This window comes from Aythya marila, assembly GCF_965140915.1.
Source record: "Aythya marila genome assembly, chromosome: 2".
Lineage (NCBI taxonomy): Eukaryota > Metazoa > Chordata > Aves > Anseriformes > Anatidae > Aythya > Aythya marila.
In genome coordinates, this window is record NC_139043.1 from 22,854,876 (window position 1) to 22,870,395 (window position 15,520).

General features: G+C 36.9%; 1 protein-coding gene across 1 annotated transcript in view; it reads left to right on the top strand.

The window, feature by feature from the left end:
* The window catches only part of ADAM22 (ADAM metallopeptidase domain 22), a gene marked incomplete at both ends in the record, with an annotated part of 134,610 nt that overhangs the window by 15,178 nt on the left and 103,912 nt on the right, over positions 1-15,520 (top strand). The window contains one exon of the mRNA XM_082753211.1: positions 3,689-3,765. Coding sequence (XP_082609337.1) covers positions 3,689-3,765 — 77 coding nt within the window. The remainder of the gene's footprint in view (positions 1-3,688; positions 3,766-15,520) is intronic.

Sequence of the window (15,520 nt, forward strand, 5' to 3'; positions counted from 1 at the left end):
GCTTCAGTGGTTTAGAGAAGCCTTTGAAGGTATCTTTCTCATTATTCTGCTCAAATGAGGTGACAGAGACAGCATAAATGCACCCTAATATTCTTTCTTTGGGTTCTTTTATTCACATATTTGTGAACCAAAGATTCCATTCCCGCTGGCCATTTAACCTATTCACTGAGCAGGTGTATAGATGTACTTAAAAATATTGTAGCATCATGATGTTTTAAAGTCCATTTATATATTTTGTACCTCTTAACCAGATATTCAGAAGAACTGTTATCCCAGAAAATGTACTGGCTATTACTCGTAAGGTGCAGTTTTTTGTTATGCTGAATGCAGTCTGTTAGCTGTCATTGAATGAGGGAAATCCATCTTCCTCTTCATTTGCTGGCTGCATGTCCCCTCCAGCTTCTTTCCATCATGTCTAGGCACGATATGACTTTATATTTTATTTGGATCAGCTTATTTGTCCCGCAGAAAACTGATCCCCTCCAAGTAACGATTAATTTTTTGACACTGATCGGACTTTCTGGGCAATCACAAGCCAAAAAGGGGGAGCGGAGGGGATCAGGATTTCAGTTGTAGCCCGAAGCATGCAGGATTGGAGCCAGGTTTGAAGGGTTCTTTGAATCTGTAGACTGCAGTTTCTGGAAAGGGCTGAATTTGTTTTGGTATCCAAAATGTGCATCTTTGCATCTCAGTAGGTTTGAGATACACTTGAGTTGTGCTTGATTGCATGTGATTGTAAACTTCATGGTGAGTTTCTTGGGTTTGCACCACTTGTTTTGGGGGTAGCTACATCTGTGTAATGTTTTTCAGCCTAATTTATTAATACACATTTTATCCCATAAATCCACATTAACGGCTTCTGTCAGGGAATAGCTGTGGTCCAGGGTCACCCCAGAAATACATTAGCCTTGTAATTATTTGTCTTAGAGACATGTTCAGAGGAGGAAACTTCCCAGAACAAATCAATACGATGCAGTATACCTAGCAGTGTAAAAACAAACAAACAAATAGAAAAGCCATCAACCATCAAAAATCCCTATGCTCTTACAGCTATATTCTTATTACTGTGAAATTAGTGTATGCAGATACACTTTTTATGACAAAGGCTACACTTACTATACGTAGATTTAGAAATATTAGTTATGCTTTTTCTATTCTCTCCTGTTTTGGTACAAGCATATGGTCATATAGGAGATTTGGTTATACTGCATACGTATATCTAATGATGGCACATGTAGCTATGATGTTAGCAAACAGAAATAATAAAGTTCTGTGGAATGTTCTTTGCATTTAATAAGGTAACGATGAAAAGCGAGCAGCTGTGCTGGCATTATTCCTTTGACCAGAAGGTGGTTGTTGCTGTGCAGATAGGTAAATGAAGGTTACCTAAGGTTGGCAAGCATGCTGCAGTGGAACATGTGAATAACTAAACTGGTATTGGCCCCTGCTGTGTTATACAGTCCTTGGCCTGTCATATCCTGTTTATGAGCAGCAGCCTAAAAATTCAAATCTAGCAAGAGAAGGAGGAATTTGAAAACCATATTCAAAGCAAATTCTGCTGCCTGAGAGTTGGAAGAGAAATGCCAATGCTAACGTGACAGTCTGTTGACAGTTCTTTTTGCTGTGTTTGTGGTTAAGCCAGCTGTGGCAGGCCAGGGGCAACAAAGTGATGGTCCTAATGGGGAGCCTGTATGTGCTGAGGGTGTCTACCACAGCCCCATAGCTGCCTCATGGGTCATTTGGGACTAGCTTGAATCCCTTACTTCTAATTAAGAGATTGAAAAACCAGTGATGTGAAGAAATTACTCCCCCTCCCCCTTCCTTCTTTTTTTTTTTCTTTTTTTTTCTTTTTTTTTTCTTTTTTTTTCTTTTTTCTTTTTTTTCCCCAATAGAAATTAAACTTAATATTGATTGTAATTCATCGCTGAAATTAGCTACTTGGATAAGGTAAGCTATGTGTTACTATATTCGGTTACTTGGTCAAAGATTGCACATTTGTTCAAAAGAGATGCTCTTAAATCACCCAGGAATTACAAGAACTGCTTAGTGAAGTACTGTGTCCTGTGTTACAAAGCAGGTTAGATCAAATAGGGATAGCTGAAATTATATCCGACTGAATTTTATCTACTAAGAGGTCTTCTAAGAACCTTTAAAGTTAATACTGCATCCTTCCAACTCATTATTTAAATACTGTGAGTTTTCATGATATAATTTTTTATGCACATTCAGTGCAGTGGCACAGCCACTTTGATGTTTTTATAGATGGCATGCAACCTAAGCATCCTCTAATAAGAAAAGCCTTCTTGACTTTTTTTCTTTTTAGGAATCAACTGTTTGTAAATACATATTCATGGTTGTTATCCTTTTTTCATTATTAGTGCTCATGTTTCTGTATGTAGCAATCATGAGAAAATTCAACTGCAGGGCAACTCAAATATATAATAATAAAAAAGTCATGATTCCCTCAACTTTCCATGCCTTTGTTGCTGTTCTTTTCAAGGGAAGCTGGTATTCTTAAGTCTTCTGGATTTAATGCCTATTGAAAGCCTGCCAGCAGTTTTAGAGAGAGTGAATTTGATGATTCACATTATCCCATCCTGTCCTGTGTTTCCCAGAGTTTTCAACAAATCATTTGTTACAGTTGTACTGTCCTCTGTTGTACTTATTTGGAGAAGTGTGGTAGGGAGTTGTAAGTGTTTTTTCAGTGTTTCTTTTAGATCCCTCTGTCTACATGCTTCAAATCTTAATGGGCAGGTTTCAATGGAAAGAAAATAAAAAACAAAGTTGAAACTGTTCCAAAATGCCTGAAAGTAGCTTTTCGTATTAATTAGTTAAATAACATCACTGGTCAGTTTCTTGGGAGTTTTCAGGTCTAGAAACAAATATTGCATTTGCATGGGATAGCTGAGTGTTTTCTTTCACAACTACTAGAATAAATATTCTCTTTCTGGATGATGGTGAGTTACAAAGTACTCTTAAGTTTGTTGGCTATAGAGTGAATGAAAGCAATTAATTCAGGGGAAATGTACGGCAAAGAGAAAGGAGTAAAGACAGAGATGTTTCTCTAGCACCCAGTTTTGTTTGGTTTTAATGATTGCTCATGAGGTTGGAATTTTGGCAACATTTTGGGGGAGATGGACTAAAGTTGAGTGAGCCAGAGCTCCATAGAAAACACACTTATCCAGAGTTTATCCCAATGCTATCACCTCTCTATATGGCTCCAGTAGGAGTCTCTCAGAAATATCAGCTTCTTTCAGATAATGTTGGTAAGGCTTGTGTATGCCCTGGCCTGACTGAGCTGGTCACATTTCATCTATCTCCACAGGTCTGTGCCCAGAGCCAGGCTGGTGAACGAGGAGTACCTTTGCCAGAGGCAGTTTGCCATTTGTGTTTGCTCAGGGTTTTGCCCAGGGTGGGAGTTCAAAGAAAAGAGACATTTCTTATGGTGTTGGTAGGGGCGTAATTAAGGCAGAGCCTCCTAGGTCACAGGTTGTGGTGTTGGGAATTCTTGAACGAGCCTCAAAGATTCAGCAAACAGATCTTTTATTCACTCTAATAGACTATGATGTCTATTTCAGTGTGGTTTCATTTGGTTAATGGCATGTTGTCGCTTAGTACATCCAAATAAAGTACTGTATGTATGTTTTGTTGTAGCTGAATTCTAATTCCTGTCTTTTCCATTTTGCAGTCTACACACATTGCTCGAGCCAGCTTCCAGGTTGATGCTTTTGGGTCGTCTTTCATCCTGGATGTAACGCTAAACCAGTAAGTGATGACTCTGTCTTACTCTGTGGTTGTTCAAGACCGGTACCAGTGAAATGTCACTTTTCTATGGAGGCTTTAGAGGCTGTATTATAGCACAGATGCTATATTTAGGTATTGAATTCATTTGTAGTAGTGTATTTTAAGTTCTTTTATTGTTTTCTCAAGTTCCATTGTAGACTTTGATGTTCCCATTGTTACTAAGTACTAGCTATTTCAGTGTAGCTAACATTTGAGTTGTACAATTTCATTTGCAATCTTTCAATTTATCATAAAGGCAAATTACTGTACTCATGCAGAGCCTCGATGGATATTAAAACATAAAGTTGCTGAAAACTGGTAGCTGTTAGCATTTCAATAACCAAGTGTAAGGTAGTGGAAATAGAGCAATTGTGCTATAGCTAATCCTCAGAAAAGAGCAGGATGGATGGTGGAGAGTGAAGTTTCTCCAGATGCATTTACAGTCTTTTGGGAACAGAGAGTCATTATAAGGCAGTGGCACACTGTGAACTTCAGACTGCGAGGAAAGACTGAACAATAGTGAGCTTAAAATGAAATCTGGTATTTTGCTCTGGACAACGAGTTTTCAAACAGCTGTTTTAAAATAGGACTTGCTTGACTTTCCTTCTCCAAAGCAAAAAGAGAATAAGTAATATAGTAAATGGAAATGCTTGGTTAAGTAATTTACCTCCTTATAATAGCATGTAATGTTGTGTGGTTCAGTGTAAGAGGCAAACTGCTTAATTGCTACAGGTTTCTCTGTTATAAAGATGAACTGTTCAGGCTGCAATAGAAGTCAATTTCATTTCCTTTTCTTTTCACTTGTAAACACATTTTAAACAGTGGCAACCTCTTTATATGCACTGACACAAGTTAAAATCCACATGTGAATTCCTGCTGGTTGCAGAAGGGAGAGGGAATCTATGCACGGTGAGAAGGGGAGGGAAACATGCTGATTTAGAAGTGTGGTTTTTACAACAAATTTTAAAAGATTTCTACAAGAAGAATTTCCTGTTGAGAAGGACCAAGTCCACAACAGTGAAGTGTCTGTTGGAAATAGTAATTTTGTTATATGCGATGTATGTTATATGAGAGCAGGTTGCATAATTTTTTATTTTTTTTTTAGTGGCAGGTTAGTGGTGCATTCACAGTTAGTTTCTGAAAGGTCAGCATTTTCCTTTGGGCTGAATTTCAGGTCATCATAATAAAAGTAAATATATTTACTGGTGGTGCATGAAAAGACCAGTTTGGGATGTGATTTTCATGAACTACAACAGTTCCCTCTAGGTGGAGTTTTTGATTACAGACATGTACATGTGTGCATGCATAAACACACAAACGTGTATTTAAAATTTGATTTTTGAGGGGATTCTATTTTTATGTCGTTCTTTTGTCTTCAGTGACATTAGACCAGTATTTCTATCAGAGACTGTCAAAACCTGCCCTTAGTGTTCTTGAGTGCCAGAATCCAACTTAAATATGAACTTTCCCTTTGAAACAAGTCTTTTTATAATGTGAAAACAAAATCATTTTGCAAAATTCAAAATCATTTTGCAAAGTGCAAAATGAATACAAGAAGGCTGTAAGGCAATTAAGATGTTTGGCTTCTATCGTGATATTTAAATCATCATTTAGACTACTTCTAAACTAGAAGATCATCTGCAGATCATCAAATAAAAGGAGAGCCAAGAATACCAGAGCAACATTTAAAATATATTCTTAATTATTATTCCTGTGAACAAATCTGCTTTGTTCTGAAGGCTGTATATATTTTTATTCTCTTGTAATTCTTACTTTCTATATTATATTCTGTATTTTCTAAGGGTTCTGAGAGGAAAACACTTTTTTTTTTTTTTTTTTTTTTGAGGAATGTTTTTCAAATTTGGCTCATGATAGCTTTATAATTGAAAAGTAGTTGAGTGCTTGAAAGGAGCTAAGTTCAAGATTTTAGTTTTTTCCTCTGGAAAAAATACTGGCTTAGTGTTTATAACAAAACGTCTGCTAATATCAAAACCATGCTGAAGCTGTGATCTGTGGTAAAATTATCTCTTATGCTTAATATACACTTGAGGAAAGTTAAAGGAGATATGGGGGATGAAAAGGGGGAAAAAGTCATTCAAAATGCTTGGGTTGTCAGAAAGGAAAGACTTCCCCTGCTTTTGTCAGTCTCCCTTCTTGTAGTTTGCCTGTTTGTCTTGGTGCATGTGGTGGCTCTATGTCTGAATGTGTTTGAGCATCATCTTTAGTTATGGTGTAAATTGTGGACAGTCATAATGAAGTGTTAATTCTTCCATATGGTTCCCTAGATGTTGGTAGGAAAAAAAAATCAAAATTAAAATTACAGTAGTAAACAAAGACCTTTTTAATTAAAAAAAAATAATAAAAAATCAGAAACTGAAGTATACCCCTGCTTCTTACTGCCTGTGTGCAAGTAGATTTTCTTAGTTTGGTGTTTTCTTTGTGTGTGTAATTTTCTCTCTTCTCTTCAATTCCATCATTTATATCTGACAATCAGTTTCTCTGTTTCCTCTGCTGTTTCTCTGTTTCCTCTGCCCATGCTTTGCTATACATCCTCCTGCTATGAATCCTTTGGTATTTCAGATTCTATGGTCTTTGTATATTTTCCATCTATTTTCTTACTCAATTCTCTAAAGATTCACACACTGCTTTCTATTCATTCCCCCCACCCTCAACAGTTGTCCCCTCTGCCATTGTCATAGATACCACATAACTTCCTTGTTTTTCTAGCAGCCTTTTCCTTGGCAACTTTTTGTACATTGACAGTTGAGGCTGGCAGAGATTTTTGTGGTCTCCTACTTTTCTCTCTTCCCCTATTGCGTGATACCCTATGCTTTATCTCTTCACGGCACCAGAGGTAATGATAAAATAGAATTTGTGTGTTGGTTGAAGCAACTTTCCTTTCCTTGTCCCTTCCTCTCTCTGTTCTCATGACACTACTCTTTAACAAAAGGCTGATCTAAAGCTGCAGAGACACAGGAGGAGATCAAAAGGCATCACTTAATGTTGACATTTCAGCCAACAGGAAAACTGAGGCCCAGGATGGGAGTGTGCACCAGTCCTGGATGCAAGTAAGAGGAAGGAAAAACAGTTTTCCAAGTGGCATTACAGTGTGCTAGTCTAATTTAACACAGAAATTTGTATGCTTTCTTCTTGGTCATTTTGGATCTCAACCAGTTTTAAATGTGTATTTGTTCACATGGAACTGAAACATTACCTTGAATAGTAATAAAAACTACTACTACTGCTAAAAATCTGATAATCACAGTGTATTTTCCATTTTTGCAGTGGTGGTATTCCACATATATCATTCTTATTCCTCCCTCCCCCTGAGTTGTGGTAGTGTCTCTATAATAGGCTTTTTCAAGATAGTGTTTCTTTTTCAACTTCTTTTTTGCCTGTTCAGCTGGCTGAAGTATTTACAAAGGAGCTTTCAGATCGAATCAGCTGTATATTTAAAAGGTTCAATCCCTTAGGCAAAGGTTAGGAAAGCCTTAGTTGCACCACATTTTTATGAATCCATTGCCTCAGTGTCCTTATGCATACAGAATTGTGTATAGTGGAGCTGTTTTCTGGGGCCATCTTCGTTAATGCTTTCTTCAGCATTAGCGCATCTTGGAGCTGACCGCTGGCCTGTTCAGGCTGGTGCTGCTTGCAGGCTCCCCTCCTGAACACATCCAGATCTGGCCATCAACCCAGAGCTGTGCATGACCTTCATAGCAATGGAGTGTGCTTAGTTATTTATTTTTTAATTCCTTCCCATTGAAGTTTTTAATGCCATGAAGCATGTGTGGCTCAGCAAATGGCTATTCCCTTTTTCACGCAGAATACTACTTCTTAAATGTAGCCATGTGACCATTTCACACCTTGGTTTGTAATTACGTGATCAAACAGCAGAGCTTGACAGAAAATGTAGTGTGTTTCTGAACACCTCAGTGAAACACTTCCAGTGCTGTGAAACACTTGTGTCTGTTGGAGGAGGCCTGGGCCAGGGCGCATCCAGCTACTGATGGAGCAGCAGAGATCTGGTGGCAGAATAGCTCAAAGCAAGCTGTGATCATAGTGCTGGAGTGGAGTAGAGTACTCTACAAGTTTGTTAATCAGCAAAACTTCAGTATCTGTGTTTGGTGGACAGGCTCTGACACAGGGTGACCACACAGAGTTTGCTTTGTGGTAACCATTTCAGTCAAAACATTAGGTCCTGGTCCCTTACTGCTACAGCAGCATCCTTCATTTGAGGGCTCTTTTGTCACACAACTTTTTGAAAGAGTGAACAAGTCAAAAGTGTGAGGTTCTCATGTTCATGGTGCTGGGAAAGTGCTCTGAAGGACTATGAGCTCTAAGGACTCATATAAGGACTGCTCTGCCCTCCCTACTGACTGTAGTTTTGGTGGAGCACACTTACCACCTGCTTTCTCTTCTTGCAATGAGAATGTAATTCTTCTGATCCATGTGTTAGTGGAAAATAATCTCCAAAGAAATAGTTGACTGGACAAGATGAGTTTGGCACCACTACTCTCTGTAGGAAGTGTATGCACTTTTCTTCTCCCAGCATCCCGGTGGAACACCAACAGTCAAGAGTCATGACAATGACATCCAGAAATGACAGATCTCAAATTCAGGAAGTTTACCAAGGCCTGCAAATACTTCATTTTCCATGTGGAAAACAAATGCTTTTTTCTACTAGCTTATCAAAAGCTAGGCAAAACCAAAGAAGCTCATTCAGAAAATACTGGTAGGTATTCCATATATCCTGGTCCTCAGTTAAATTATTTCTGGTTAATGATACTAGAAGGTTCCTGGCACTTCAGGAATTAATTATTCTGCCTTGCCACTGAATGGTTTTTGCAGCTTCTGCTGAGAAGGATGCAGACTTTCCTCATTGCTTGTGTGGAATTTTTATTAGGAATGTCTCTTAACTGGTGTTTTGTAAACCTTAGAGAATCAGATCAGAAACTTCATAAAAAGATTCCCAAGACTGAAGCAAAATAAAAGGCAGCTTGACAGACAAGTGCCAGCTTTTTTCATGAGACAAACTGCTGAAACTTTCTTTGCCTGTAATTTCTCTTGGCAAATGGTCTCTAACACTAATATCAATGTGTCATGTAAGCTGTAAATGAAAAACATATTCCTAAATTTGCTCTAAATTGTAAACATTTGTATGTGTGGAATTCAAAAGGATTAGCTTCCTGACATGATTTTAAAAATTGCAATTAAACTGTTTCTGACTCTTACCATTTCTGGTAAGCCTTTCTCCCAGGTTCCCCCCATGGGTCTTACTCTCCTCTGGTCATCTGGTGTTCTTGCAGCAAATGCAGGTGGCTGTTTGCGGTAAGTGATGCCTAGATCAAATGTAAGGAGGAGCAGATCATCTTTTAAGCTGTTTTGGGTCTCCCTGAAGTCCAGCCCAACCTCTATTAGATATTTTAATGAATGCCTTTGCTGCGCACAGTCCCAACTCTTCTTACTGGCAGCTGGAATTTACTGGGATCTAGGGAATTTAAGCTATGCTCACTTCTCTTATTTGTGCCCTATGTGTGCCAGCTCAGGAGACTCACTTTGGTGTGATAACCTTTTGCTAATTGATTCTTACTTAAAATAATGCCTTTTTATTGCCATATGAAAGTGCCCTTACAGTGTAACTGTATTATTTAGTATCAATTTATAGGTAGCACAATGTAGACCAGGTTCAGGTCTTTTGAATGAGGTACTGATTGATGTTCTGAAGTATTCCGAAATTATTTGTTTGACGTGATTCAAGTGCACTGTGATCAGAAACCCAGCTACCAAGCAGGATTGTTCTTTTGCAATCCCATTTTGAAAAGTTATTTATCTTTCCCCCAACCTGTAGTGGAAAAATTAGTATGGTCACAATTGCAAACCCAATGTAAGGAACGCTTTCTCCCTGATCTTGTTGCTTAATTTCAAAGGTTGATTTTGTTCCCTGTGAGACTGTTATTCTGCAACTCCATTTGCAATAGCATGTTTTGCTAATGCATACTCTGTATAAATTGGTTTTCAATGACTTATAATTTTCTTTTTCTTTTTTATCTTTAATGAGAAATGTCAGTTCTACAACAAACATTCTAATTTTGTTTGGGCTAAAAGACAAGGAAAGGTGAGAGAAAATTCAAAACGGTTTCTGAGGCTAGGGAGAGTGACTGGGATTATGCAGTTAGATCTGTGTAGCATCTTAATAAAGGATTCCCATCTTTTTGTTGTTGTTGTAGTTCCAGGCATATTTTGAAGAAGTATGGGAATGAATAGTTTGTCAAAATAGAAGTTGTCTTATGAGTATTAATGGTTGTTATTTATTACCCTCAGAGATAAAGGTTTCAATATCATTTTTAGACTGATAAAGCAGTGAGTTTTTCTCCCACCTTGGTATCTATAGCAAACCAGCCTTCTTTTTATTACAGTAAATAGATTGAGCTCCTAGATCTTTGAGAGAAAGTCATCTTTGAAGTCTGTTAATCATTTCCATACCTCTTCCCTGATCTCCAGTTTTTGCTGGGTTGCTGCTCATCTTTGCTGAGTTGTAGACTGCATTTTGTCAGTGTCACATGTAAAGGTAGCCCACGCTTCCCATTTCTATCTGATTTGTACCTCTTTATTTGTATAGCAAACACACAAATTGTTTTTACTTCTCTGCCAAAGTGGGAGGTCCCATTCAGTTGTTTATTTATGCAGTTGCCCAGATTTTCCAACTAGTTTTTTTCTTTCTTTCTTTTTTTTTCCTCCTTTTTCTTTTATTATGATTATAAAAAACTTCATGCTTCCAAACATTGAACTTGTTATTTGGTAAATATGGACTATGTTCTTTGATCTTACTGCATCAATACCTTTACTGTTATTGAATTCGTAATCCCGTATAAGAAATTGCTTCTGATAACTCTTATTTTATTTTTCATATTATACATTCATTTTAAATTATATTTTTTTTTGTTTTGATTATTCCCGTCACTGTCAAAATATATGAATATATATACATACATACATACATACATATATATATATATATATATATATATATATATGTATATATTTTTTTTCCCTCAGCCTCTACCCCTAGATGTTTGGAGATACATGTATGACATGTGAGCCCACTGCTAATTTGCTTTTTCAGATTACCACAGTAGAAACTGTGTTTAGAAATTGGCACAAAATGATTTTTCCTTGGGTGGATCCTGAATACTGGTTGCACAGGTGTATCAAGGACTTTGGCAATTACACAAGGTATAGCTGTGAAGAACTTGCAATTTTGTAGCTGTATGATTTTCTCTATTTGAGGAGCAATACAGCTGCTGTTTCCTTTTAGTCAGACTTCAAATGTTAGTTTCTTAGAAGCTAATGCAAAGCCACAGTGCAGCCCTCAGGGAAAGGGAGGAAGAGAGAGAACAGCGTGTGCACATGTAACAACGTGCATATATATAGTGCCTGTGTGTGTATGTTGTGCTGAATGAGATGGATGTCCTCTAGTTCACTGATTTAAATTTATCCTGTCATCATGGTGTTATTTGCCAATAATACTCTGAGATCTCTCTCTGAAATAAATACGGATGTTTCCATTGGCCTCGAGGATGTGTAGATGTCCCCATTTTTTTTTTTGTTTTTGTTACAAGTGAATATTAGTCTTGAAAACCTAGCTTTGCTACAGAGAAGAAATTTTTGGTAATGATTTTAGTGGAACAGGGATTCCACTGTCAATGTGATGCACCCATCTTTTAGAACAATTCTCTCTTTATTGGTAAATGCTACTGAAATCAACACAAGTTTGCTACTGCTTTCAGTTTCTTTGAGACTTGGAAAGTTAATGTGATGTCTGTGAAATGCTTGCAAGTGCTTATTTGGCATTCTGGTTAATATGAAAACATAAAAATATAAATTGTTTCATTTATCTGTTGCTTCCAAGTGTGTCACTGTAAGGTAGTCTGAAGCACCTGCAAGAGAATTCCCCTGATGTCTCTGAAATACCAGCTCAATGGCTTGTGACTTCTAAGAAAAATAGTGTTTAAAAACATTTCTACATGTACACAAGATCTGTGCATCCCCTCATATGTACTTTCTTAATTCATTATAAAACACTTCTGAAGAGGTCAGCCTTTTTTTTTTTTTTTTTTTCCTCTCAATAGATTTGATAAAGAGTATTTTACTGCATTATTGTAATTGAATATATTAGAAACAATATTTATTGGTTTATATTAGTCTTTAAAACATATGGGATTATCAGCACTGAGTACATTGTCTTTCCATGGTGTGATTTTATTATTATTTTGTCACAGAAATAATTATATAAAATATTAGCATATATTTATGTATTACTGTGCATTTGCAAGTGTGTATGTGTGTAGAAAGAAACTGATTGATTATTCTGGAGAGAGGTTATCATTTTATTGTTATAACGTTTTTCTTTCTTGATACTTCTTAGTTTACTAGATAATTTAGGAGCTACATATTTTATACACACATACACAGATCTCTCGTATGTACAGATTAATTGTGCTGTATTTAGCATCTTTAAAGTAAAAAGGCTTAAGCTGGGGAACGAATCAAATTGCATGTTTCAGTGTCTATGAATTTATCTTCTAAGTGTTAAGTATCTCCAAGGGGCAGTAACTTTATCAGTCAAACAACCTCTTGCCATTATGAAATCCTGTAAAAGAAAAATTAATTGTATTTTGTATTTAGCTTTTACGAAGCGACTCAGATCGTCTATGTATTTCTGGATTTACTGCTGAAATACGATCATATCGTCATATGTTAATATTAGTTTGAGCACCAGAGTTTTTGCTTGATTTTTTTTTTTTTTCTTATGGTTTAACAGCTAGTATAAGATTTGTGTGTACGAATGCAAGTCTTCTATTTTCACAGCCACATGAGTTGGTCTCATAAATGCTGTTATCTTTCATGTACTATGTCACTTCAATTCTCAGACCATTGTGGCTATAAAGCTGCTACTGTCCTATGTATTGTTATTTATAAATATTGATCAGAGTAAGACATATGAAGACAATAGTAAATATGAAAATGCATGAATTGCAATGTGAATAGCAAGTATTTTCTGTGCTGTCATTTAGAGCATCTCCTTCATGAGTCAGCAGCCTTTCCTGCTGATACGGTTCCCTTCACATGCCTTGCCTTGTGTTGTCCAGTGCTCTGTCCTGCTTTTTCCTTTCTCCTTGAGAACTGCTTTGGCATCTTGACCTTTTGTGTGTGTGCATTAAAAATAGAAACTAATTCAGTAATAGAAACAGTGAAAGCGCTGTGGACCTTTTAGCTTGGGGCTCAAATAATAGCCTCAACTAAGCAGTGAAATGCATTGAAATCCCCGTTTCTAGACAAGGAATTGAGTGATACACAGAGCCAGGAATAAAGATACGGATAATGAAAATTAGAAATTCTTAGGTTTAGGTGGAGTTGAAGGACCTGAATGATACTGTCAGTGTTGCAAAAGCACAACATTTAATTCTGGGATATTTTTACACAAGGAATAAGAAAATCAGCCCTTTTCTACTCAGGACAGTGGTTCTGCTTATGAAATGTGTTTTTAGTTTAAAGACTGAATCAACTGGCAGTATTAAAATGCTATTTTATTAACATGTGGTACATCTTACCAGGCAAATAACAACGCTGGATTTGTGAACGCAAGCTCTACTGGCTTATCAGAGCAATGGATTCTGGTGCTTTCTGTGTGGTGCCTGTTGCAGAGATAAAATGCTACCTATGACGTCTATGGCCATTTGTTTCTGTGTTTCTGTGGAATTTATATCACTTTTTTTTTTTTTTAATCATGTTCTGCTAGCAAGATTCAAACCCAGTGTGCTTACATGGGCTCACACAGTGGCTGGAAACAGGCTCCTTTTGGCAGACTTTCTGTGTGGTGTTTTGTCTTTAATGTAATTGTTTCATTTGGTTGGGACCTGCCTGGGAGTAAAACCTCATTTACAGAGGAGTGTGCCATCTCATTTAACATGGGAAGTTTGTTTCCTTGAAGAAAACAACAAACTAAACAAATTCTGCACCTTCATGGGCATTGCTCTGGTCCTGGGTGCGTTAGCGTGAGCAACATGCCCAGCACATCCACCCCTCCCTCAGGGACACTTCCGTCCTCCTTCAAAACATGCACAAAAGGCAGGTTTTGAATCCTGAAGAACCGATTAGCAAGTGCACACCTGGTAGGGAACTGGTGATGTTGCCTGTGGTGCTCTGTAGGTCAGGTTTGGCTTGGCTATGGCCTGACTTTCCCTCAGCTCAAACGCTTGCACTCTTCTGATACTTTCCGGGCCTTCAGACTGTGCAGTCTGGGATTCTGTGTCACTGTCATGCTTCTGTGATACCTCCCTTTTATTTTTCAGTTATATGATGATCAACTTTTCCTTTTAAATAACCTGATTTGAACAGAACTCGCTATGTCTCTAAAATTCTTCAGACACGTTCTTGCTTCCTATTTAGTTTTACTTCATTGTCCAAGTTCCATTATGAAATAGTTACAGATGAATCCAGCAATGAAAGATACCTTATTTATATTGCTCATCAAATAGGGCAATAAAATTTAGGTTTTACAGAAATAGAGAGCAATTTGCATTGCACAAATATATTAAGAAGCATTTTAATGAAATGAACCATCAGACAATCCTGATAGAAACACTGAGCCATTTGGCTTTTTTATGGTCCACTATTGAGAAATTATTTTAAAATTCCTTTTCGGTTTCAAGTGTTTTGACTAATGAGCGTGGAATCTGGTTGTATTACCATAAAATACAAATAAATTAATGTGCACCAGCAAATAACTCTTTATCAATTGACTGAAGGACTGGACACATGGTAATAGTTCTCTTTCTTAAAAAAAAATAATGTTAGAAAGTATTTATCATGTGTCCTCATTCTGTTCCATTTACTTTATTTCTTCCATCCCAAAGGAAATAAAATGCTGTCATTTGGTGTGATAAACAGCTAGATGAAGGAAGAGAATCAGTTTGTACTTTTATTAAAGATGACCTACAAAATGATATTTCTTCTAAATTGGGCTTTTGCCCTTTTTTGAGACGTAAAAGGTGAATTGAAAGATTTTCTTTTTTGTTCTTCTTTCCATTCTTTGAAGAAATAAAAGCACTTAAAATTCAGATTTTTAATAGCCAAATTTATTTTTATTCAGTGTTGCCAACCTCATGTCAAATATCCTTGTTCTTGCTGGAGACTATTGGGAGGGGTATAAATATATAAGAACAGTTTGGTATAACTGGAAAACCTGGAGGTGGGTGTCTCAGGGGCTCTCCTTGGGTTCTTGAGTCAGTTCAGAATTGTGTTGCTTTGCCCTGAATTGCCAGCTTCAGTAGAAGCTGCTTTGGAGAAAGAATATATTATGCTCCACAAGAAACATTTTGTAGGTCTATGATCTGGCTCACATACACATATATCCATCTGTATGGTACGAGGGAATGGTCATTCTCAGCAGAAGCTAATGTTTTCAGCCACATTGGAAATGTGTATTTTTATATAGTTAGGTTTCTTTTGGCAGAAGAATTTTTTTTTTTTATTATTATTCAAAAAAAAAAAAAAAAAAAGATTTGCACAATCTGTAGCAAAGAGCTCATCGTACCTGTTTCACCTCTTAGTATAACTTCATGTGCTTATGTGAAAATTCTTTTTAATAGCACCCTTATCCTTCCTAGGTCATTTTTATAATTCATCCCCTAAAGTAAAAGCCCTTCTGAGGACATACTAAAGACTGGCCTAAATA